Raw genomic sequence first — 22,928 nt, 5'->3', positions numbered from 1 at the left:
ACACTTTTTGAGGTGGAAAATATATTTAATTTTTTCTATTATATATATATATATATATATATATATATATATATATTTGATTATTTGAATATATTAATAATATATTAATATATTAAATGTTGTTTAGTCATCTTGAGGACCCCCAGTAGGCCCAGCAAACAAAAATACAGTACGTTATAGGTAGATTTTGCTACTGCTATTGTTCCTATTTATTTCAAAACGTTTTCTCTAAACATACAAAAACCCAGTTTTTTTAAGTGGTTATGCAAAGTTTAAGGGAACATTACAGTTTATCATTTTACCATAAGAACATTTGTTCATAACTTTGAGTGAACTGTAGGTGTGTCCCAGTTTGCATACTTATGCACTATTGTATGTCGTTTGTAGTATAAATTGTGCGAGTAGTGTGTTCACACTGAAAATTCCAAATAGAAAAAGTGCACTTTAAATACCCGAATGATGCACTTAATTAACCGAGAGAGAGAGAAAAAACGAAGTGTGGAATGTTGGACACTTCATGCACTCAATAGTCACAGCTTTAATTATGTAGCTGAGGGGAGGGGCTATCACTATACAAGGTTGAGTACATAGTGCTTAAGTACATTGTGTATATTAAGTGTAAGTATAAGTGCATAGTGTATAGTGCATCATGGGATGCAACTCTTGCAAGAGTTGTGAGAATGTTCCCTGTTGGCTGGGCATCTGGTTGAGAACCACTGGTCTACGCCATTTTGCACTATAATTTAGCCTTTCTACAACATGGAAAAATATGTGTCAAAAATACGCCACTTCCTTATGTAGCAGAAAGGCTAAAATTGCTAAAGCCAATAGCAACACATCAAACTGGTCAAACATTCACACCTATGTAACCGTTTCACATGGTTTTGTTCATGATCTCCATGTGATGGTGATGATATAATAGATGCTACCGCAGAAGCTTATTGTGCAGAAATAACCTGTCAGGCCTCGGGGGTTTACGGTTTTCTCTGAAATCCTGTTGACAAGGCCGTAAGTGTGGGCCACCGATAGCTTTACACCAGTGCAGAAAAAGATTTAGCATTGTACTAGTCACGCTATGAAGAGGAAGACAGTATAATGAAGGCAAATGAATGAAATAAGAGTTCTTGCCCTCTTATACCAGTGCTTTCCATCTTTAGTTGAACAGGACGTTTGTCCTCCAGCAGAGAGGAAATTTATCTTTATATATCTGAAAGAGATATATAAAGGGTGTAACGTGACCCGAGGGTATCCTGACTGATGTCTTTGTGTGCATTGAAATGTGTTTAGAAGACGCCTGGTGCCTCCACGTCACAAGTGTACACACACATTCACACGTTCTTGCCTACTGAATTGCTCGCCATTCCCTTGAGAAACACTGAGTGATGTCATATCCATTGAAGGCTAATGAATCCCTGAAACTTCATCTAGCTGTTTGCTGTTATGAAAATAATTTCCTTGCAGTGCACGTTGCAGAAACGCTTGTCAATCATTCAGTGGTGTGGGATGATCCACTTCGACATTTCCAATCTCGTGTTTAGAATTAAGCAGATGGATCCATCATCTGTAATCAGAGCCCAGGTCTCTGGAGTGTTTGTGTGTGTGTGTGTGTCAGGCCGTATGAGTAGGAAGTTCATCTTACTGATTAAAAAGGCATCGCTCATTTTGCTACAAGCGAAACTGACAGAAAGAAGGTGTGTGTGAGAGAAAGAGAGAGAGAGAGAGAAAGAGAGAGAGAATACCATAGAGACACATTTTACTAATTCCCTCCTGCATGATGGGACACATGTAAATGAACCAACTGTAGTGTCTCTATCCCACACAAAAATGTACCCTGGTATTATATGGTATGCAATGTTTTTTTTGTTCATTTGCTTACAAAAGTGCACTATGGCAGTACCATTGTACAGAGATGGTATTACTAAGGTACTTGGAAACTTGCCTTAATGCTGAAATGCATGTAACATGGTTTTTACATGATACTCCAAGGTACTTCCAAGATTATTACCATAGTTATGTTATGGTAAATGTCCAAAAAAATGCCTTTGTGCTTTTTGCAAGCGTTTACCGTGGTAAAATCATAATAATTTAAGTATTTTCGCAGTACCTTAGAGTGCCATGATATATTAATGTGGAAATAATTCAGTACCATGCTACAATATATATCAATGTACCATAGCATTGCCATGTATTGCCATTGCCACAGTATTACCATGTTTTTGGACAATTACCATGGAAAAACAATGGCATTTATTCAGCAACGTATATCAAAGTACCGTGCTATTACCTTGCTTTTTGGACATGGTAATGATTTAGTACAATGGTATATATCAAGCTACCATGGTTTTAGGTAAAATCATATTATTCTTTTAAGAACTTTGAAGCTCCATGTAAATACCATTGTATATGAATATTGGGGATATTCCACGATTGGGGAAGTCGTGGCCTAATGGTTAAAGAGTCGGACTCGTAACACAAAGGTTGCGAGTTTGAGTCTCAGGTCCGGCAGGAATTGTAGGTGGGGGGAGTGAATGTACAGTGCTCTCTACCACCTTCAATACCACGACTGAGGTGCCCTTGAGCAAGGCACCGAACCCCCAACTGCTCCCCGGGCGCCGCAGCATAAATGGCTGCCCACTGCTCCGGGTGTGTGTTCACGGTGTGTGTGTGTTCACTGCTGTGTGTGTGCACTAAGGATGGGTTAAATGCAGAGCACTAATTCCTAGTATGGGTAACCATACTTGGCCACATGTCATGTCACTCACTTATATGGTAATTATTCAGTAAAATAGTATATATCAAGGTACCATAGCATTATCATTTACTATGGCATATGAATATGGTAATCATCCAGTACCATGGTAAATATTATAGCACTGTGGTATTACCATGTTTTATTGAGTATTTGGACATCTACATTTTTAGCATGGGTGAAGAAAAGGTTATTCCCAGATTGAGGTCAGTGGGCTTGACAAATTGAGCAAAGTCTTTTCATGTCTGTTTCCCATTTTAGTTTCCCATCACTTTGCTTTTATTCTCCTCTTTTTGATCTATGCACTTGCCTTTCAGCTGCCTGCTAATTAATCAGGGTCTTGGGTCTTACGTAAGAGTTGTGATGGTTCAAACACAGCTGTTCTGGATTGAACTGTAGCAGGAGCATCTTGGGAGAACCACAGTGCTGGGCCTGAGCAAGCTGCTGTGTGGTTGATGGATGTTTACACCCTGCCTTAAAGGGACAGTTCACCTGAAAATAAGAATTCTGTCATATAGTCACCCTCAATTTGTTCCAAATTCATAGGACTTTCTATTTTCCGCGGAACACTGTTTCAATTTTGGGTATGTGTTTGTTTTCATTCACTAAACAATAATTGGTTCATAAGAATAGCTTGTTCATTTTGATTCACAAATACTGCTAATGAGTGTAATTTTTTCATTCTGATTCGCAAAAGAAAGAAAGAAAGAAAAAGAAAGAATGGCTTGTAAGAGTTATTCATTTGTGAATCAGTCAACAATGGTTGCACTTTTGATTCACTAAAAAATTAACCGACTCATTTGAACCAGAGTCATTCATTTGGGAACTGAACTATTCTGGGGTGCGTTTCCCAAAGTCATTGTTAGCTAACTATGGTTGCAAGTTCCGTTGAACTCCGTTGGCAACTAAGGAACTTACGACCATAGTAGCTTTTGGGAAATGCACCTCTGGTCTTGCTCTAATTCTGACCGCCCGCCAGATTATGCACTCCCTAGTATTGGTAGGTTTAGGAGTAGGTGTGGGGGAGGGTTTCGGATTAGGGGTGGGGTTAGGATTAGGAAATCAGGTAGCGACTTGAACAAGATAGGTAATAATTCGGCAGGCTTCAAAAATCTAACGGCGACGAAATCTGACGGTATTGTCGCCTCGAGTCGGTGGCGTCTGGACCAAAGATCTGCGCTTGAACACACCACTCAGACTACAGTCGACAGCAAACTAACACATGTGTTCTGCATCTGCATGAGAGGAATTAACTGTCTATATCAACAGCTATCAATAGTATATATTCGTCATTCAAAAGGAGAAACCGAAACAAGGATATACGAGATATACGCAGATTTTGAATATCAGTTATGCTGATAACTTTCTTCATTTTAAGTGGCTCATGCTGTTATGAAAATATTTGCATATTGGAATGCTTGGGTAAGATCACATAACATAACAACAGCCATCTGTGTGTGCCGCCTTCATTTACTTGCTCATTTTCATCTCTTTCACTTTAATTTTCGTACACTGACTCACTCGCTAAACTGAGCATCCAATCAGAGGTCTCACTCTCGCCATCGGCCCCAACGCCGATTCAGCATGTTGAACGAGAGTGGAGCACACCAAAAAACTAGCCCTACAGATGCTTACCGATGGCCGACTGTCAGCTTAGTGTGTCCCGGCCTTAAAGTACACTGGATGCACTGTGTGTTTTTGAGTCAAGACTTATAAGAGTCAGTTGTTCAGGAATCAAACTATACCGGTCTTGCTCTATGTTTCTGATTCATATCTTGCACTGGTTTTATCCACTTTTTCTGTGGAAAGAGCATAAATGGGCTATTTTTAGTTTTTTTTATAACAAAAGTGGTGTTTTGCCTGCTTTGGGGTGGCCATGGCTAAGTGGTTACTAAGAAGTTCTGAGTGCTTGTTAGCATGTTGCTATGTGGTTGCTGGGTGGTTACCCTGTCTTAAAGGGACAGTTCAACCAAAAATGAAAATTCTGTCATCTTTTACTTGTAAAACAGTTTAATTTTTGGGTGAACTATCTCTATAATCAAAAGAAAACAGATGGCTTTAGATGGCTCAGATCCCTCCTTATATTTATGTCTAGGATTTCAGTGTCATTTACGTCCATGACTTAAACAGCAAGGGATGATTTATGCAGAAAAGTTTTGAAAAATACTACTAGTGATCTCTCTCATTTCAGACAGTTCCAATGCAACCCACTTTCTATCTTACTACAAAGTCTCTTTAGATCTCGTTCTCGCACTCCCGCTGTCCCATTACACAGAAATTCTTAATATCGCTTGTGTTGTGTACTCTACTCAAACAGTTTGTTTCCTTCTAATACCCTACCAAACTAATATTTTTCTCTGATAACAGAACTGTAACTGGTCTCGTGTGTTTTGTTCGCTCAGTAGCATTTTTGGTCAATTGTGTATTTTGGAGCGTTTTGCAGCCGTCAGCTTTAATGCATTTGCAGCATCATTTGATCTGCGTCTCCTGCGCCGAGCAGTTTAAATAAAACACAAGTTGACTGAATAAAAAATGTGTCATATTCATTGGTGTCAGCAGATAAAAGAGGAAAAGATAGAGAGACGGAGTGAGTCACAACTGAAGGAGAAGAGAAAAGACAGATGTCTGTCTGTAGCTGCTGATGTGGCCGTCATGGGCGTTCTGTCCTCTGCGTTCCTCATTTACTGTTGCATAACATCTGTCTTACTTTGGTGTTTGGACTGTTTTCTGGTCTGTGGTGTAAAGTCCCACTCCTAACCATCACGGGACGAGCAGGATGGGGTTTTCCATTTGTGCACAGAGGGAAGATGCACTGCGTGGATGTTTGATGTGAGGGTGTGTAGTGACAGGGTTCATACTTTAATGAATCCTAGCAGTAGCTGTGGTTACTCTGGATGAGTTATTCTGGAGTGGAAACAGAGATGGATAACAATTACGCACACAAACAACCACATGCACACAGGCAGACAGCAACTTTGATTTTGACATAACATTATGCACTCTGACACATTTGCTGTAAATTTAGTGGTTTTGTTTTTCTTTTTGTGCTCATGTGTGAGCTAGCACTGACTGGGTACATATATATGTCTTATGATTCAGTATGAATTATACATAACAATATCAGAATTGGATTATCATTATTACCGCTCAGAACAAATTCTGAAATAATACTGTTCAATGTAAACATGAAATGATGTTCTTAAACCATGTTGATTATGTAATCTGTCATGTGAAACAGGATATTCTGCAAGAAGAAAAATGTAGATAGTTGATTGGGTCCTGAAAAGAAAGAAAAAAACAGCTCATGAGAATCATTGGTTCGTTTTGATCTAAAAACAGAAATGGCTCATAAGAGTCATTCATTAGGGAATCGATTCCGTGTATCATTCGATCATTCGTTTTTTGATTTAATATCAAAAGTAGAAAAATGAGAAAATGGCTCTTTTTTTTTTTTTTTTTTTTCCAAAAAACGAAAAAAGAGATTTCAGCTTAAATTTACGTTTTTCGTTCATGGGTGGAAAAATTAATAAACAGCTTGAATAAATCGATTTCTACATGTGGGCGGGAATTAAACGCCCCTTTCTGCTGATTGGTCAGCCGAAGATCAAACCGTGCCATCATCAGTTCTTCTGCAGTATCATGCAGCAGAATAATAGTCCTCCACTGCTGCAGTTGTACGGATTAATAACCCATTTGATCAATTTCATAATTTTCTCATCAAACAGACTAATGAATAGCTCGACACAACTCGTACCGGGGCAGAGTCTAGACAGGTCTTTCTTCTGTGTAGACCAGCGGTTCTTAAAGTGATAGGGGGTCCAAGAAATAATTAGCTATAGCCTAAAGTATTTCCAGACTGTAAAGTCGTTTTTTTTTATCATGATACATAGGCCTACTGTGATTTATTCCAAAGTGGCTTATATGATGCATTTAATGTAAAATAATCTAAATTAAGCCTTTTAAAAGACGAGTATTCCCTGTGGTTCATGTTTGCGGCATGCACAAGAAAGATACTCAGCTGATGCAAAGAATAGCATTTATATCTACACAGAAGAAAGCCCCTTCTAGACAATGCCCCGGTACGAGTTGTGTCGAGCTATTCATTTGAGTGTTTGTTTGATGAAAAAAAGATTAAATGTAGTTGCAATAAATGCGTTAAGAATCCATACAACTGCAGCAGTGGAGGACTATTATTTTGCTGCAGAAGAACTGAAGGCGGCACGGTTTGATCTTCGGCTGACCAATCAGCAGAAAGGGGCGTTTAATTCCCGCCCACATGTAGAAATCAAATATTCAAGCTGTTTATTCATTTTTCCACCCATGAACGAAAAACGAAAATTTAAGCTGAATTCTCGTTTCTCGTTTTTTGGAAAAAAAACGAAAAAATGAAAAAGGAGTCGTTTACTCATTTTTCTACTTTCAATATTAAATCAAAAAACGAATGATCGAATGATACACGGATTGAATCGGACTACAAAGGATCAAACTGTATGTTTTTGACTCACTAAAAAGAATCAGCTCATAAGAGTCATTCATTCATTTTGAATCACTAAAAAAGAACCAGCTCATAAGAATCATTTGTTTATTTTGATTTACTGAAAAAAGAGCCAGTCTATAAAAGTCATTAGTTTGTTTTTGGTTCAATTTGGGAACAAGTACTGGTTCATAAGAATTTGTTTGCTTTGAATTAAAAAAAGACAGCTTGTTAGATTTGATCATTTTATAATTGGACTACTGGACAACAATGGTCACTCTGTATGTTTTTAATTCACTAAAAAAAGAACCAACTCATGAGGGTCATTGGTTTGCTTTCATTCACCAAATAAATAAATAAATAAAAATAGAATGCATTTACATTAATTTAGCGACTTTGGATAAAAAGAACCAACTCATAAGAATAATGCATTTGCTTTGATTAACAAAAAATAGCTTACAAGTGTCATTTGTACATTTTGATTCACATAAAAAAAATGGCTTCTAAGAGTTGTTTATTTGGTCTTGGATTGCAGTGGTCGTACTGTGCTTGTTTTTAACTAACAAAAAAAAGAACCAGCTACACTGAAAAAGAACTTGCTCATAAGAATCATTTGTTCATTTTGATTCACTAAAAAAATTAAATGGCTCGCTAAGAGTTGTTCATTTGGGAATCAGACTACAAAGTTCAGACTGTATGTTTCTGATTCACTAAAACTAATTCCCTCAAATTAATTGATTCATAAGAGTCATTGTTTCGGGAATCATACTAAATTGTTCACACAGGATGTTTTTGACTAAAAAGCACCAGTAACTCTAAAAAGCAATAACAGAGAGTATTAATGGCAACTTAACCAAGATGTGGTACTTTTATCTTAAAATTTACAGTGATTTAAAAGATTTTATTTGTGCTGCAGTATAGGTCTCAGTGTTTAATTAGCTTATGTGTGTATTTTGTGTGTACAGGGAATGACCTATTCCTGGTGGCAGTACATGAACTGGGTCACGCGTTAGGCCTGGAGCACTCTAACGACCCCACTGCCATCATGGCCCCCTTCTACCAGTACATGGACACAGAGAACTTCAGACTGCCACATGATGATCTGCAGGGCATCCAGAAGATCTACGGTAAGATTCACCCAGAACACACTCAATTCACAACATACTTTTATCAGTCACTACAGTGTAAAAAATGATTTTTCGAAGTACATAAAACAGATTATTGGAGTAGTTTTTACAATAAAATATTTCAGTCTTTCTACTTAAGAAAATTGTTTAATTTAATGTGTTACTCGTGAAAGTTAGTTTCAACCACAGAATGAAATAATAAAAATAGGTAAATGCAACTTTTTATCTCACAATTCTGACACTTTTTTCCTCAGAATTCTGAGTCATAAACTCACATTCTGAATGTACATCTCGCAATTTAGACTTTTTTTTCTCAGAATTTTTGGAATCGGATTTGTGCCTTTAATTTTGAACACAACTTCTCAAAAAACGAATGAAAATCTAAACTGAAAATGAATAAAATATCTTAGGAAAAAAAAATGTATGACTTCGTATTTAAATACACTGCATGCTTTGCTAACTTTGCTAATGCATCTGAAGTTTTCATTTACGCTACCTGAGTTTTTGTTTACCATTCTGGCACAAATCCCTCATGGGGCGGGGTTAGCAGTGGTGGGTTCTCATTGGCTGGTGAGTTTTTGATTGATAGCTTCTTGACCTGGAAGTGAAGACATCAGTGTTATGTTCTTTACAAGTGTGACTGAGAATCTGTATATAAAAGAAATAAAAAATCTATGTATTTTTTTTTTCAGAATTGTGAGAAAAATTTCAGAATTTTGACATATAAACTCAAAGTTGTGATAAAAAACATCAAGATAAATTTTTTTTTTATTCCATGGCTAAAACGAGCTTGCATAGTTACATGTCGTTTCTTTGTAATTATTTCTGAAATCTTCTAGTATAATTTAAATTTTTTTTACAGTGTAACACTGAATATTAAACCTCAGTGTTTAGCTCAAATCAGGACCCCTTAGCAACCACATAGCAACAGCCTGGCAACCAAACATGCTTTCCTTATAAAATGTAAAAACCTACTGCATTATTTTTCCCTCTGTTCCTCCACTCCCATCCAGAAAAACACTAAAATGCACGTTCCTGAGATGTTCAGATCCTCTTTCCTGGATTCCATCCAACGTCCGTCCCTTTGGACTTCCTCTTTCCTCCTCCTGACACAGGATGAGACTGCGGAGGGTGGAGATACTCGTACATCTTATGTATCACGCACACATTCCCAACTACGTTCTCTCAATATCCATCACTCTCACCAGAGGAGATCTCCGTTCTGTTGGCCTTGCGTTATGTAACGTGTGAAGGGCTGTAATCCTCGCTCTATTTCAGGAGATTTGATTTCAGACAGTCACTCCTCTCTGTGGTTCTCCAGAGGGCTAATCCTGTCAGGCCGCCCTCCTGCCTGATTCATACTTAAAATCATTCATTATTTTCTCCATTTAGTCACCTATCCTTTCATTCTCACAGAGGATTTCTTGACCTCTCGATCTGCGGGCTCGTAGCGTTCTGTCGGCTCTTCCAAAAATCCCGACGTCTTAGTTCATTGTGCTAACAGCTTGGACTCTTCAGAGCGGGTCAGCCGTCTGCTGTGCTGTTATAATGAGTCCACAGATAATTGAGGTGTATGCTGGACTATAATTGATGCGAGAGCACATGATAGTTTTTTTTTTTTTGTAATACCAATGGTCCAGATGAATATTATAAAACCTATTTATTTGATCGATGAGATTATCTAGCTTCTTTTACCTTTATTTTCATAATAACACAATACAAATAGTATATATAATATAATAAATGTTATATGTAATAAATGTATAATTTATAATAAATATACAATATAAATAATTTATAATTTAAATGTAAAATATAATCTTATAATTTTTTTTGACAAAACTTGTTGGATGAGCATTCAAAACTGTAAAAATTGCTGATATACACATGTAATCAGTTTTATAAATGTTATATTAACATGATATCCATAAACTGTTAGGCTAATGAAGCAGTTAGGCTAATGAAATATATTACTTGGTGAAATAATTGTGATATATACTACGATATAAATAAAATAAAATACAATGTATGAAAAATATATAAACAATATGATTTTTTTTTATATATAAGATTTATAATAATAATAATAATAATACCATTGTTTTCCAATGTAATTATTCAGTTAATTATTTTTATTTATTCTTCTACATCTTAATAAAAGCGACAACAGAAATATGACAAATAAACATACCATTGTACAATGGGTAAGGTGTATTAATACATTTTATATTAACACAATAACCATAAACTGATATAAAGTTAGGCTAAATAAATATATTACTTGGTGACATAATTGTGATATATACTGCAGTATAAATAAAATATAATTTATGAAAAATATTTAAATAATATTAAATATTTTACAATATAAGATTAATAATGATAATTTTCAATGTAATTATTTTTATTATTTAATTTATTATTATTATTATTATTATTCATTTCATTTAAATAATTATTGAATTATTTATTTTATGACTTTATAAATGCAACAACAGAAATATGATAAATAAACATATACCAGTTGTACAATGGGTAAGGGGTATTTGTACGCATGACATTTAGCCTCTAAAGCCCCCTTAGGATTGCTTTTATAAAATATAATAAAATAGCATCATGATAAAACACAATATTCTATGATTGAATGTAATTATTCTTAATAATTAATTATTTCAACAATTAAAACAGTACATTAGTTTATTGCCAAGCAAATGGCACATTAATATTGAATTTAGACTCTAAAATGTTATTATGAGATAAATTTGACCATTTATGAGGAGGTTTCTGGCTACAACCAACCTTAAATGTGATAAAAATAAATAAAAAAAAATCTCTAGAAACTAGAAAACATTTGGTGTTTGATAACCCTTGTCTCTCTCTCTCTCTCTCTCTCTCTCTCTCTCTCTCTCTCTTCAGGACCTCCCGACAAACTTCCTCAGCCAACGAGACCTCTACCGACGGTCCTACCAGCCCGCTCGCACCCTCCTGTTGATCCACGCAAAAACGACAGGCAGACACGGCCTCCGCGAATACCGACTGGCGACAAACCAATGCACCCGAATGCTAAGCCAGACATCTGTGACGGCAGCTTCAACACATTAGCCATCCTCAGGAGGGAGATGTTCGTGTTTAAGGTAAGCCAATGAATGAGACATACAGTAACTGTCAGAAATACACAAAACAAACAGATTCATATGTCTTAATTACTATATGAAATAAGCTCATCTTCAACACTGTGTTTAGAGCGCTGGCAGCTTCAGACACACACACACACACACACACACACACACACACCACAGGAAGCGTTTCAGCCAGCGTTACGCCTCGCTGTGTGGGTGTTTTCTTTGTTCTCTCAGCGCTTGAGCTGAAGCAAATTGACCTATTAGTCAGAGCAATGAGCTTTTCTTTGCTTGCTGAACCTGAGAGCTGCCTTCAATGAATTCTTAACCCTCCAGTGTGATAGTTGAGTGGGCTCAGTAATGTTTGTTTTAAAGAAATTCATAATTTTATTCAGCAAGGACACATTAAATTGGTCAAAAGAATCAAAATGAATCAGAACATCGAACAAATGTTGTTGTTTTGAACTTTCGATTCAAAACAAGTCCAATTAATCCTGAAAAAAGGTATCACATTTTCAACTTTGATAATAGTAGGCGATATTTCTTTAGCAGCAAATCAGCGTATTAGAATGATTTCTGAAGGATCATGTGACACTAAAGACTGGAGTATTTATGCAGAAAATTCAGCTTAGCATCACAGGAATAAATTACACTTTAAAATATATTGAAATACAAAACAGTTATTTTAAAATGCAATAATTTCACAATATTACTGTTAATTTACTGTATTTGACTGTATTTTTGATCAAATAAATGCAGTCTTGATTGGATTAAAGGTCACATATTTTACACCTTTCTAGATTTTTATTTTAGGTTTTGATGTCCTTAAGAATATATATTTGCAGTATAAGTACCAAAAACCATCTCAATATATTTTTACAGCTCCTCTCTCAGGAACTCTGCTGAGAACAGGTTGATTTTGGCCTGTCTAATTAATATTCAAGAGCCTCTCTTCTGATTGGCCTGTTGTTTTCTGAGTGACGCACAGCCAGGCCAACCACAGGTAACTAGGGTCAGCCGACGTCACAGCTCTAGCTGGAGGCAGCAAAACAAAGGGGAAACTGGAGGCGGCCCATTCAAACCAGCGCAGATTCGGCTACATAAGGAGCTTAAAATATCACCTTGTTGTGATGCTGGGTGCCAGAATCGACGTAATACAGCCTGCCACTGCCAGACAAAATACAGCCCACCACTGCCAGACAAAAAACCGACGACAGCTGTGGTTAAACGCGATAAAACGAGCAGACTGGACAGAAACGATCGTCAAAAATGCTCGCGTTTGCAGCGCACACTTCTTATCAGAAAAGGTTCAATAAAGTATTGTCTTTTGTTGTTATGGGCGCGTCTACAGATTTCTTGCCATATGTCTATGTTTCTTGCATCTCACGACTATGTCTTAGATGTGATCCACCTCATAGTAACAATCCTGTCAGATCGTCCATCCTTTGAGTGAGAGTGTAACGTTACAGATCGGCCGATCTGGTTTCGTGGTAAAGTTAAACTTTTCGACATGTTTGTGTTGTTGTTGCTCAGCAATGGCATGGACGCGGTGTTGTCTGGGGTTTTGGCAAAAGGAGAGTGGGACTGTGGGCAGTGCTCGGGGTGGTGACTGAAGGCAGTGACTGTGTAGTTCTGACGTCAACTTTTTACGGAAGTCACAACGGTTCGTGAAAAATCACAGCTACTTTATGCAGGCTGTGTGCATTTTACTGTGGACTGACTTATATGGTAGTTAAATAGCCCCTAGACCTCAGTTATCATGAAAAAAGCCAGGAAATTTCAGTTTTGACAATATGGGACCTTTAAGAGACTTCTTTCAAAAATACTGAAACTAAATAAAAAAATATTGAAATATTCTTACCAGCCAATGGTAAATAAATATGATAAATATTATTATTTAAACATTAAGTAAAATTAAAAAATTTTGAATTATTTTTTATCTATATATACTACAATATTTATGAATAATATGCCTTTTATATTAATATAAGATTTTTAATAATACATCTTTTTACATTTCTATAGATCTCATACTGAGAACATGCTGAGAACATCATTAGGTTTTCAGAGAGGTGATGACTCCAAAATCCATGACTGCAAAAAACAAAGTCTATAAACTCAAATCAGTGCAATGATTTACATATCACGAGTGCACCAATGGGGGAAAAAAAGTTGACGAATTGATGTCCACTACAAGGGGTTGCCAAAAGAGGGTTGCTGATGAGAAGGCTTCAACAGATTAACAATATAAACTCCTTTAAAAAAAGCTGATTCTCTCTGAAAGTAAAGTTTGCTCACTTATGGATATCATATTTCTTCAGATGTATATGAATAAAGACCGGGTCCAGTAGTTGTTATCTGTGTGTGTTTGTGAAGCAGAGCTCACGTCTCTGAAGGCTACGGCACAGATTTACTACAGAAAGTATATTTTTTTCTGAATCCAAACTCATGCTGATGTGTAGATTTATTCCGCATGAAGGGGGTTTTTGTTGGGCTCTAATCTTGTCACTTGGTCTCCATTCCCAGTTTCACAGCAGACGCCTCTGGGAAAACAAAATCTATCATGAATGCTGTAACATTTCCTCACTTACTCGCTCAGTCGCTCGCTCTCACATGCTGTAAACTGGAGTAGTCTATCATCACAGCTAACACAAACATATTTCTGTGCAGTAAAATGCTCAAAGTCTGCCATCTAAGCTCAGAAGCGTGTCAGATCCTCACATTGGCGGCTCATGGTTGTTGGACGGAAGATGTATGTAACTTGTCTTTATGTAACCAGTGGCCGGTTACATACAGTAGCCTGCTTAAACTAGTCTTACAAGTTAATAATTAATTGTTTTCTATAAATATAAACAGTCAGTTCCCTCCTCCCTCTCTCTCACTCTATAGAAAGTATGTGTGTTTGAAGTGTTGGAGAGTGTGTCTCACTCACTCAACTGACTGGCCGTCTCCTGAGTGCTGCTGTTTGATGCAGTTTAAGTCTGTGCCTGGTGACAGATCTCTTCCGTCCAGTCCTGTGAGGAGAGTTTCACAGTCTGGTGAGGGATCTGTAGACTGTGAAATAGTGAGAGGCAGAGGGATAGAGGCCGATCTCCCAGCAGCAAGCTCTCAACCTGCCCAGCACCACACTGCTCACGGTGCTTTCATCTTTCCCATGCATCCCTCCATCCCTCTATCTCTCCACACACATCACTGTGTTCAGTACTGGCTGGCTGTTACAGTGTGCATCATTTGAGCAGACTAAACCTCTGAATGGAATCTGTATTCACGTCATCTGAGCTCTCGTAACTTACTGCTTCGTCCTGCCAAATCAAACAAACACATTCAAATATTAGTGAAATCAAATCAAATTACATTGATAATTTCTGACATCTGAATTCATCGATATGTAGCGATATTCCATAAATGAACCAGATTCCTTAAATGATTCCTTAAACGAACCAGACATGACACTGATTTAAGTCTCTCAAGTCTTAAATGGATAAATATATACACACACACACACATTTATATTTAAACAAGAAATATTACATTTTAAACAACCACATACAGAAGCTTTTATAAGTTCTTTTTTATAAGCTCTTTATATGGCATCACACGAAGTTCTGAAGCTTTGATCCTAATAAGTGAACATCTTGTGCTTCAGTTTCTCTTATCCTACCGCTGCTTCCTGTACTATAACATTATATTTAATATTACACTCCTCTGTGTTACTCAGCTAAATTAGAGATATTTTAAATTGAAGACAGTCCAACTTGTACCCGATAATGGTCTCTCTGAGAGTGACTGTTCCAAAAAATGAGTTACAGAGGGTCACATAACACACTCTTTCTTACAGAACAAAGCAGAATACATTTTTGCTCTGTGACCCATTTTTTAAGGTCCAAAATTCGTGCAACCCCACACAACCACCTTTGTAACAGAAATAGCCTACATTTTAAGGTCTTAATTGTCAAAATGTCAAATGAAACCTTTCCAAGTCTGACTTTGTAGTTGAACTAATCTCTGCTGATATATTCGGTAATTTGGTCTTGATGCAAATGAATATATATATATATATATATATACACACACACACATCTGGTCAAAGGTTTGGAATAAAGAAAAAAAAAAAGTTCTCCAGGGTATAAATACTGTAAGATCGATAAAAATGTGAAATATTATTACAATTTAAAGAAACAGTTTTTTATTTTAATATATATTTTTAAATAAAATGTATTCCTGTGATGCAAAGCTGAATCTTTAGCATCATTACTCCAGTGTCCGGTGTCACATGATCAGAAATCATTCTAATATGCTGATTTGCTCAGTTATCATCAATATTATTGGTTCTTAAATATTAATAATGATCCTTATTATTAAATCATTTTTATTTGCCGGTTTTAGGATGAGCTTTAATTCAATAAATGAATAAAATTATAATAATACATAAAATAAAAAAAACTCATCAGTGTCCCGGAGCCTGTTTTAAAGCTGAAGCTATGCTGAGACAGTCATTTCTCACTCATTCAGGCCGGATGGGGCTGAACACAGACACAACAGTGTGTCTTCTCTCAAACACTAATGAAACACAGATGAATGTGGTGCGTCTAGAGACCAGGCGTTTACTAGTAGATCACTGTTGTGTTCGTGGACTTCTCTGTGATTACAGAGTGCCAGTCAAATGTGTTTGTCTTTCTCTGGTTTTGGGATAGAAGAGGCTGGTAAGAGAAGGACGAGAAAGAGGAGTGTGTATAAAACAGCCACAATACTGGAGTGTTGTCTTTGCATTGTTATGCAATCGCTAAAGTGTTCTGAGTGGTTGTTAGTATGTTGCTATGCGTTAAGTTATACACCAAAGTTAATTCTACTGTACGAGTATTACTGATATCTGACTTAGCAAACGCCACTAGTAAACAAAAAGCCTGTGTTCTGTTTGATACATTTTGAGCTACAGTGAGGAACAAGTGGAATCAAAGTAGTGGTGCAAAATCTGAAGAATGACATCTCTATAATTGAGTACAAAATACTGTCAGCGAGGAGCAGGCTGAAGAAGTGTCATCTGAGCGCCTTACTGCAGGATAAAATGAAAGACGCCTTCAGTTTTAGAGATTCTGATGGTCAAATTGCATTCCTCAATTTGCTGCATAAAATTAGTCAGAAGCAAATGTGAATGTGTGCTTGAAGAATAATGGGGTTGTCACCTTTGAGCCATATGTTATGCTCAAACTTGCTGTTAAATTGCATTCTGAGAGATTCAGTCCTGGTGAAACAGACGTATGGTGCACAGCAAAGTATCTCGGAACTGCATATAACAAATTGTGGTTCTGGATGCTGATTGGTCAATATCACGTTCCGCTCTGCTGCACTACACAATACTTGTTTATCTATTTTATAATATAACAATATTATAAATATTACATATTTTAATAATAATTGCGTAAATAAATGTACATATTATATATTAATTATATATATGAATTACATAACATATTATTTAAATTATGACATGCACAAATATGAGAACTATTCTGAGAATCTCATTAAAACTTTTTCCTGACATTAAGGTTATTTTACACCCCAAAGTATATTATTGTAATGTACAAAATCATATTAGGCCTCATTTACTAATAGTCATTCACAAACGTTATAGTATTTAATAATAATAATAATTATTATTATTATTATTGTTGTTGTTGTTGATGTTGAATGATATTATTTATAAAAAAATATTATGTTTTTAAAACATTATGTTTTTAATATATAATATATTAAATAGTATGTTAGTATGTTGCTATGCGGTTGCTAGGTGGCTGCTCACAGGACCCGATCAAATGTATTGTTTAAGTGAGTATGGGAAGTTATACACCAAAGTTAATTCTACTGTACAAGTATTACACAAACACCACTAGTAAACAAAATGCCTGTGCTATTTATACAAATATTATAAATATTTATTATATATTTTTAAAAATATATTATATTTTTGTAAATATATAATATATGAAATAGATTTCAATTATTGACTATATATTATTAATTATATTCATATATATCATTTAAATTATTATAAATGCTATTATATGCCATTTAAAATGTTGCAAATTTGAGATCCATTTTCATTACTACAATGCAAAAAAAATTATTTATGTTCAGCATCTGGAAAAAATGTCATACAGGTTTGGAGTGAATAGAGATTAAATATTACATATATTAATTCTATTTTAAAATTTATATTGAAATGATTCATATTTAAATGATTTACTATATATTATTACGTCTATATTAATTTCTATTATTTAAATGATTATAAATAATATTATATCCTATTTCAAATGTTACATACACACATATGAGATCCATTTTTTTACTGCAATGCAAAAAATTTTTACTTTATGCTCAACGGAAAAAGAAAAAGTTCCTACAGGTTCGGAACGAATGGACATAAAGCTTGGCAGAAAATGTTACTCGTTTATCCAGTTTATGAGGCGACAGGCTTGATTTGCCATCATCCTCTCCAGCAGCACAAGAATGATAAAAGCACACAGATAAACATCACTTACACACCTAATGTGCATCCTTTGCTCTTCATTATGACTAAAAAGCCTCCTGGGTCTGCTGGGAACTGTGAAATATGAAATTGCCCACAGTGTCTGTTATAAATCTTTTTATTTATTATTTATGGACTCGTAAGAGCTTCCCAGGAGGGAACAATTGTTACGGAGTTATGACGGAGATATTGTCTGTTTTGCCACTAACGTTTAAACAAGCTTTGGAGCATCAAAGCAGTGGCATCAAAGCTGTAGATGTGTGACGTGGGATTTTCCAGAGCTGGAAGTGAGAGCAGCTGTGGCAGAACGGCTGTAGGTAAAGGCCAGGATGCCACAACTCAAACTATATTCCCATTTGGGTTTGAGTTATTTATAAAATACACTTTTTTGTCCTATGAAAATGACTTGTAAACAACAGAAAAGCTGCTGTTTACAAGACTAAACTTCTAAAGCCTTGTATTGACCACTCTATGCTCCAAAAAACAATGCGCAAAACCTTATGAAATATGTCTGAAATGTTCCATACAGCTAATGTTTCTTTGTTTTTTCTCTTCCAATCATGTTCTCTCTGTGAAGGACCACTGGTTTTGGAGGGTCAGAGATAACACTGTGATGCCCGGTTACCCCATGCTCATCAATGTCTTCTGGAGGGGTCTGCCACCCAAGATCGACGCCGTCTATGAGAACAGCAAGGGCAAATTTGTTTTCTTCAAAGGTAAGATTTCTACACATCAGATCAACGTCCTTCAGCACAATTTGTTTACAAGCGTCACAGGTGAGTTAGTGAGGGAACAGCGTCAAGATGAGACTTTCTACAGAGAGGTCAACTGCTGTAGGGCTCTCACGGGGTTTATCTGCACGGCTTTACTGGAGCGGAGGGGAGTTTGCCTCTAAATATAACACCGTTAGGAGTTCATCTAGTGACTGTAAGAACATGCATGTGTGTGAGAGCGTCTATGATGGTGAATCTCACAAAACCTGTCAAGAACATGAGTCATATTTACACACAATCGAAAGGAAATAGGCATGTACAAATGTTGCAATATTTAATATGATCAATAAATTAAAAGGATTCATAAATTATGTATGACAACAATAATAAAATAATAATTAGCCTAAATGATAATAATTTATATTGCTAATATATTGCTAATATTATTAAAATAAACACAATTATATAAATATAATAATTAATTTTTATTTAGACATTTATATAGTAATTATTCTTAGTATTATGCATTATTATATTGATATCATTATAAATAATATTAAATCAAATAAAACAATAAAATAAGTTATTATTAATACTACAACTTCAAAATTGTATGTAAAAATGTATATCTATTTAAATAATATAATATATACATATATATATATATATATACATTTTATAATCTATATATAGAAATGTAAATAATATTTACATTAAATTATTATATGATTTAAATAATATTATTTGAAATGACATACAAATATGAGACCAGTTCTCATTACTGTAATGCACACAAACATTTTCAAATATTTTAAAAGTATACTTATATTTATACGTAAATATTTAGACTTCAATATTTTAAGGTATAATTATAATTCTTTATTTAACACATTTATTTAACACATTGTGATTTATGGACTTAATGAGGTGACAAGCAAATGAAATTAGGCTTTCACATTTTTTTATGTAAAAAAAAATATATATATATATATGTACATTCATACTGCATGTGTAACAGTAAATTTCAGTATAATCATGTAAAAGGCTAGAATATATAGAGCTGTATTATTCCCATGGGGGGAGAAAGAGAGCATGTGTGTGTGAGAGAGTGAGTTGAAAATCGCTAAAGAGGAAAAGAAGAGACTCGGCCAAATGAGATGATAACACATACGCAAGCAAACACACAAACATACACACACACCTACACAAACACAGCAGTTTTCCACACATTTTTCGTCCTCGACAACTAGATGGTCTCCCGTGTTTAGAGAGCCTAATGAACCTTTTTAGCCCACCATGCCTGTCATCTTATTCATTGGCCTGCACACCTCACATCTCCAGTATCAGATCAGAGAGCAGAGGGATATATTTGAATTATGGATGGATGGAAAAATTACCAGTTGTTTCCATGTATCGGTGTGTGATTGTGTGCACTTTGTGCATCAACTTTGTCTCATATTTTTCCTCATAAAATTCCTATAATTGTTTGTGCATATTTAAAATAATATATATTTAAATAATATAATAATGTATAGACATTAAGGTATAAAAATAAATAATTTAATTGAAATGTAATTTAAAACATTAATATTCATATTTATAATATTAATATTACTGTATATAATAAATTATATTATTAAATAAAATTATAAATGATGTACTAGTGGTAGTTTTAATAATAATATATTTTAATAATGATTCTTATCTTATATTTTAATCATATAATAATAATATTAATTTATATACATAATATATTATCAAAATAAAAATTATTAAGTCTCATGAATAAATATATGCTAAAATAATAGTAATATTTTATAAATAGTAATATATGCTAAAATAATAATAGAAATATATATTATATAAAATACAAACTGAATAAAATAACTCTCATATAAGGTTTTTTCGATGAGAATTTTTTTGAAATCACACTGAGGTCATTATGATTAAGTTTATAAACTCATCACATTTGTGATTTTCTTCCCGTGGGTTCGTAAACAGTGTGTGTGGTCCATGTGGAAGCAAATAAACACATTTCTCACGCTCATTGCCAGAAGAAAGCAGCGCAGAGTGAGGATCGCTTACACTGACCTCTGAGCAGTTAAGTAGGTCAGAAAGCATGGCCAGATCTGGACGTTTAAATGTGTTGCTCTGGAAAACGTTAACCTCAAGCCAACATTTACAATAAAATCATCCTGCAATTTCACTTTCTCAAACATACTCGCACAATCACTGACAAAACACAGACATGAATAAGCAAACACGCATACTAGGCTCCAGGGGTCTGCAGTGATCTCTCTTGCACTCTCCGGCCCCTGCGTTTCGCACAGAGAGACGCTTGACCCCGCTGAGAGGGCCATGAGAAAGACCCAGGTGACGTGACAGGCATTTCCTCCTCCAGAGGAAAAATGACGGACCTGTCCTCCTCTGACCACTCGGACTCCAAACAAACCATGACAGCCCTTAACCCGGCCCGCTGTGGACATGTTTCCTGAGCTCAGGGGGTCAGTGCTGCACCCCTGCTCTCCTCCCTCCTCCACAAGCGCCTCTAAAGCACACTGACATTTTAAAGTGAAGGCATTAACATGTCAGGTCTGAGTAACGGTGGCAGACGCACGGCCAAAGGTCTGCTCAAGGTAATTAAAGGCAAACAGGAAGTGCCTGAACTGTGAAATTGAATGTTTGGTTTTGCTGAAACAGACATTTATCTGGAAATGATGTAAATATTGAGGATTCCGTGTCAATAACCTCAGTGATTATCAGTTATTCAGCACAAACATGAAATATGATTATGGTTATCTTTACAAAGTTTTTCTATTGGATGAATGTGCATTCAGTGTGACTAGGGCTCCATATATATATATATATATATATATATATGTATATATGTATGTATGTATGTATGTATGTACGTGTGTGTGTTTTGTGTTATTTTCATAAAATATATATAATATTTTTGTGCTGCATGTACATGTCCATTTTCCATTAAGAACATTAATTAATTATAATATTTAATAATCATTACTGCACTGCAAATAAAATAATAATACAATTCAAAACTGTATTTATATATTATGGTATAATTTGTCTACTGCCTTTTAATTTAAAATTAAATAAATTAAATTAAATCATTTGTAATATATATATAATTAAATATTTTAAATAAAATATACATTTATATATGTATTTGCTATAATACTGTATTTACTGTAATAGTTATACTTTTTTTAAATAATATTTAACTTTAATGGCTGTATTACATTATATATATTTTACTGTATAAGTCGATAATAATAATAATTGTTATTATTTATATTATTATTATTATTATTATTATATTAAATGAAAAGTATTGATATATTATAGTACTGCCTTTAATTTAAAATTTAGAGGAAAAAAAACAAATGATGAATGTTTACTGTAATGTTCTCAATAGACTATATATGTTTTTATTTTTTTATTTTATAATGTACACGTATTTATGTATTTGCTGTTAAATGGCTTAAAATGTTTATTTAGTGATTTTTATAACCAACATTTCAACCAAACAGCCATTATGATTAATACAAAAGTATGCAACAAAATACAGTACAATCAATCAAGGCTTATTTTCCTCACTGTTATTCACTAAATGAGCACCAAGGAAAAACAATATAAAAGCATTTTTGTCAACACACTTATACTCAGATGTCACAGAAAGAAATTGTGACACAGACTTCAGGGCATGTAATGGCCAAATAAAAAGCACATTAAAATCATCACAATATATAATCAAAATCAAGAAACCCCTCGGCGATATGTGTAGCCACATTTGAACAAATCAGCAAGTCATAAAGAATTTATAGAAACCATGATTTACATTTTCCTTCTTTGACTGAACGTTCTCAAAATCTCCCCTGGGCTGAATCCTGTAATCTCCTGATTTCTCCTTTGTTCTTGTGCTTTTTCTAGGCAAGCAGTTCTGGGTGTTCAAGGACACAATGCTACAGCCTGGCTACCCGCAGGACATCTCAATGTTTGGAAACGGCATGCCAGCACAGAGTATAGAGACAGCTGTCTGGTGGGAGGACGTGGCCAAGACCTACTTCTTCAAAGGAGATAGGTATGTGAACAGAATGCAAGTGTTCATCTCTCTGTCTCTGTGTGTGTGTGTGTGTGTGTGTGTGTGTGTGTGTGTGTGTGTGTGTGTGTGTGTGTGTGTGTGTGTGTGTGTGTGT

The 22,928-nt window shown here is 35.1% G+C and overlaps 1 protein-coding gene across 1 annotated transcript in view; it reads left to right on the top strand.

The window, feature by feature from the left end:
* Positions 1-22,928, top strand: part of LOC107590321 (matrix metalloproteinase-16-like) — a 42,764-nt gene that overhangs the window by 16,642 nt on the left and 3,194 nt on the right. Inside the window, exons 4-7 of the mRNA XM_016279028.1 lie at positions 8,189-8,350; positions 11,267-11,484; positions 18,576-18,714; positions 22,663-22,813. Coding sequence (XP_016134514.1) covers positions 8,189-8,350; positions 11,267-11,484; positions 18,576-18,714; positions 22,663-22,813 — 670 coding nt within the window. The remainder of the gene's footprint in view (positions 1-8,188; positions 8,351-11,266; positions 11,485-18,575; positions 18,715-22,662; positions 22,814-22,928) is intronic.

Source organism: Sinocyclocheilus grahami, unplaced genomic scaffold (genome assembly GCF_001515645.1).
Source record: "Sinocyclocheilus grahami isolate Dianchi unplaced genomic scaffold, SAMN03320097.WGS_v1.1 scaffold126.1, whole genome shotgun sequence".
Lineage (NCBI taxonomy): Eukaryota > Metazoa > Chordata > Actinopteri > Cypriniformes > Cyprinidae > Sinocyclocheilus > Sinocyclocheilus grahami.
The sequence above is the reverse complement of the archived record's forward strand: the minus strand, read 5'-3'. Positions and strand labels throughout refer to the sequence as shown.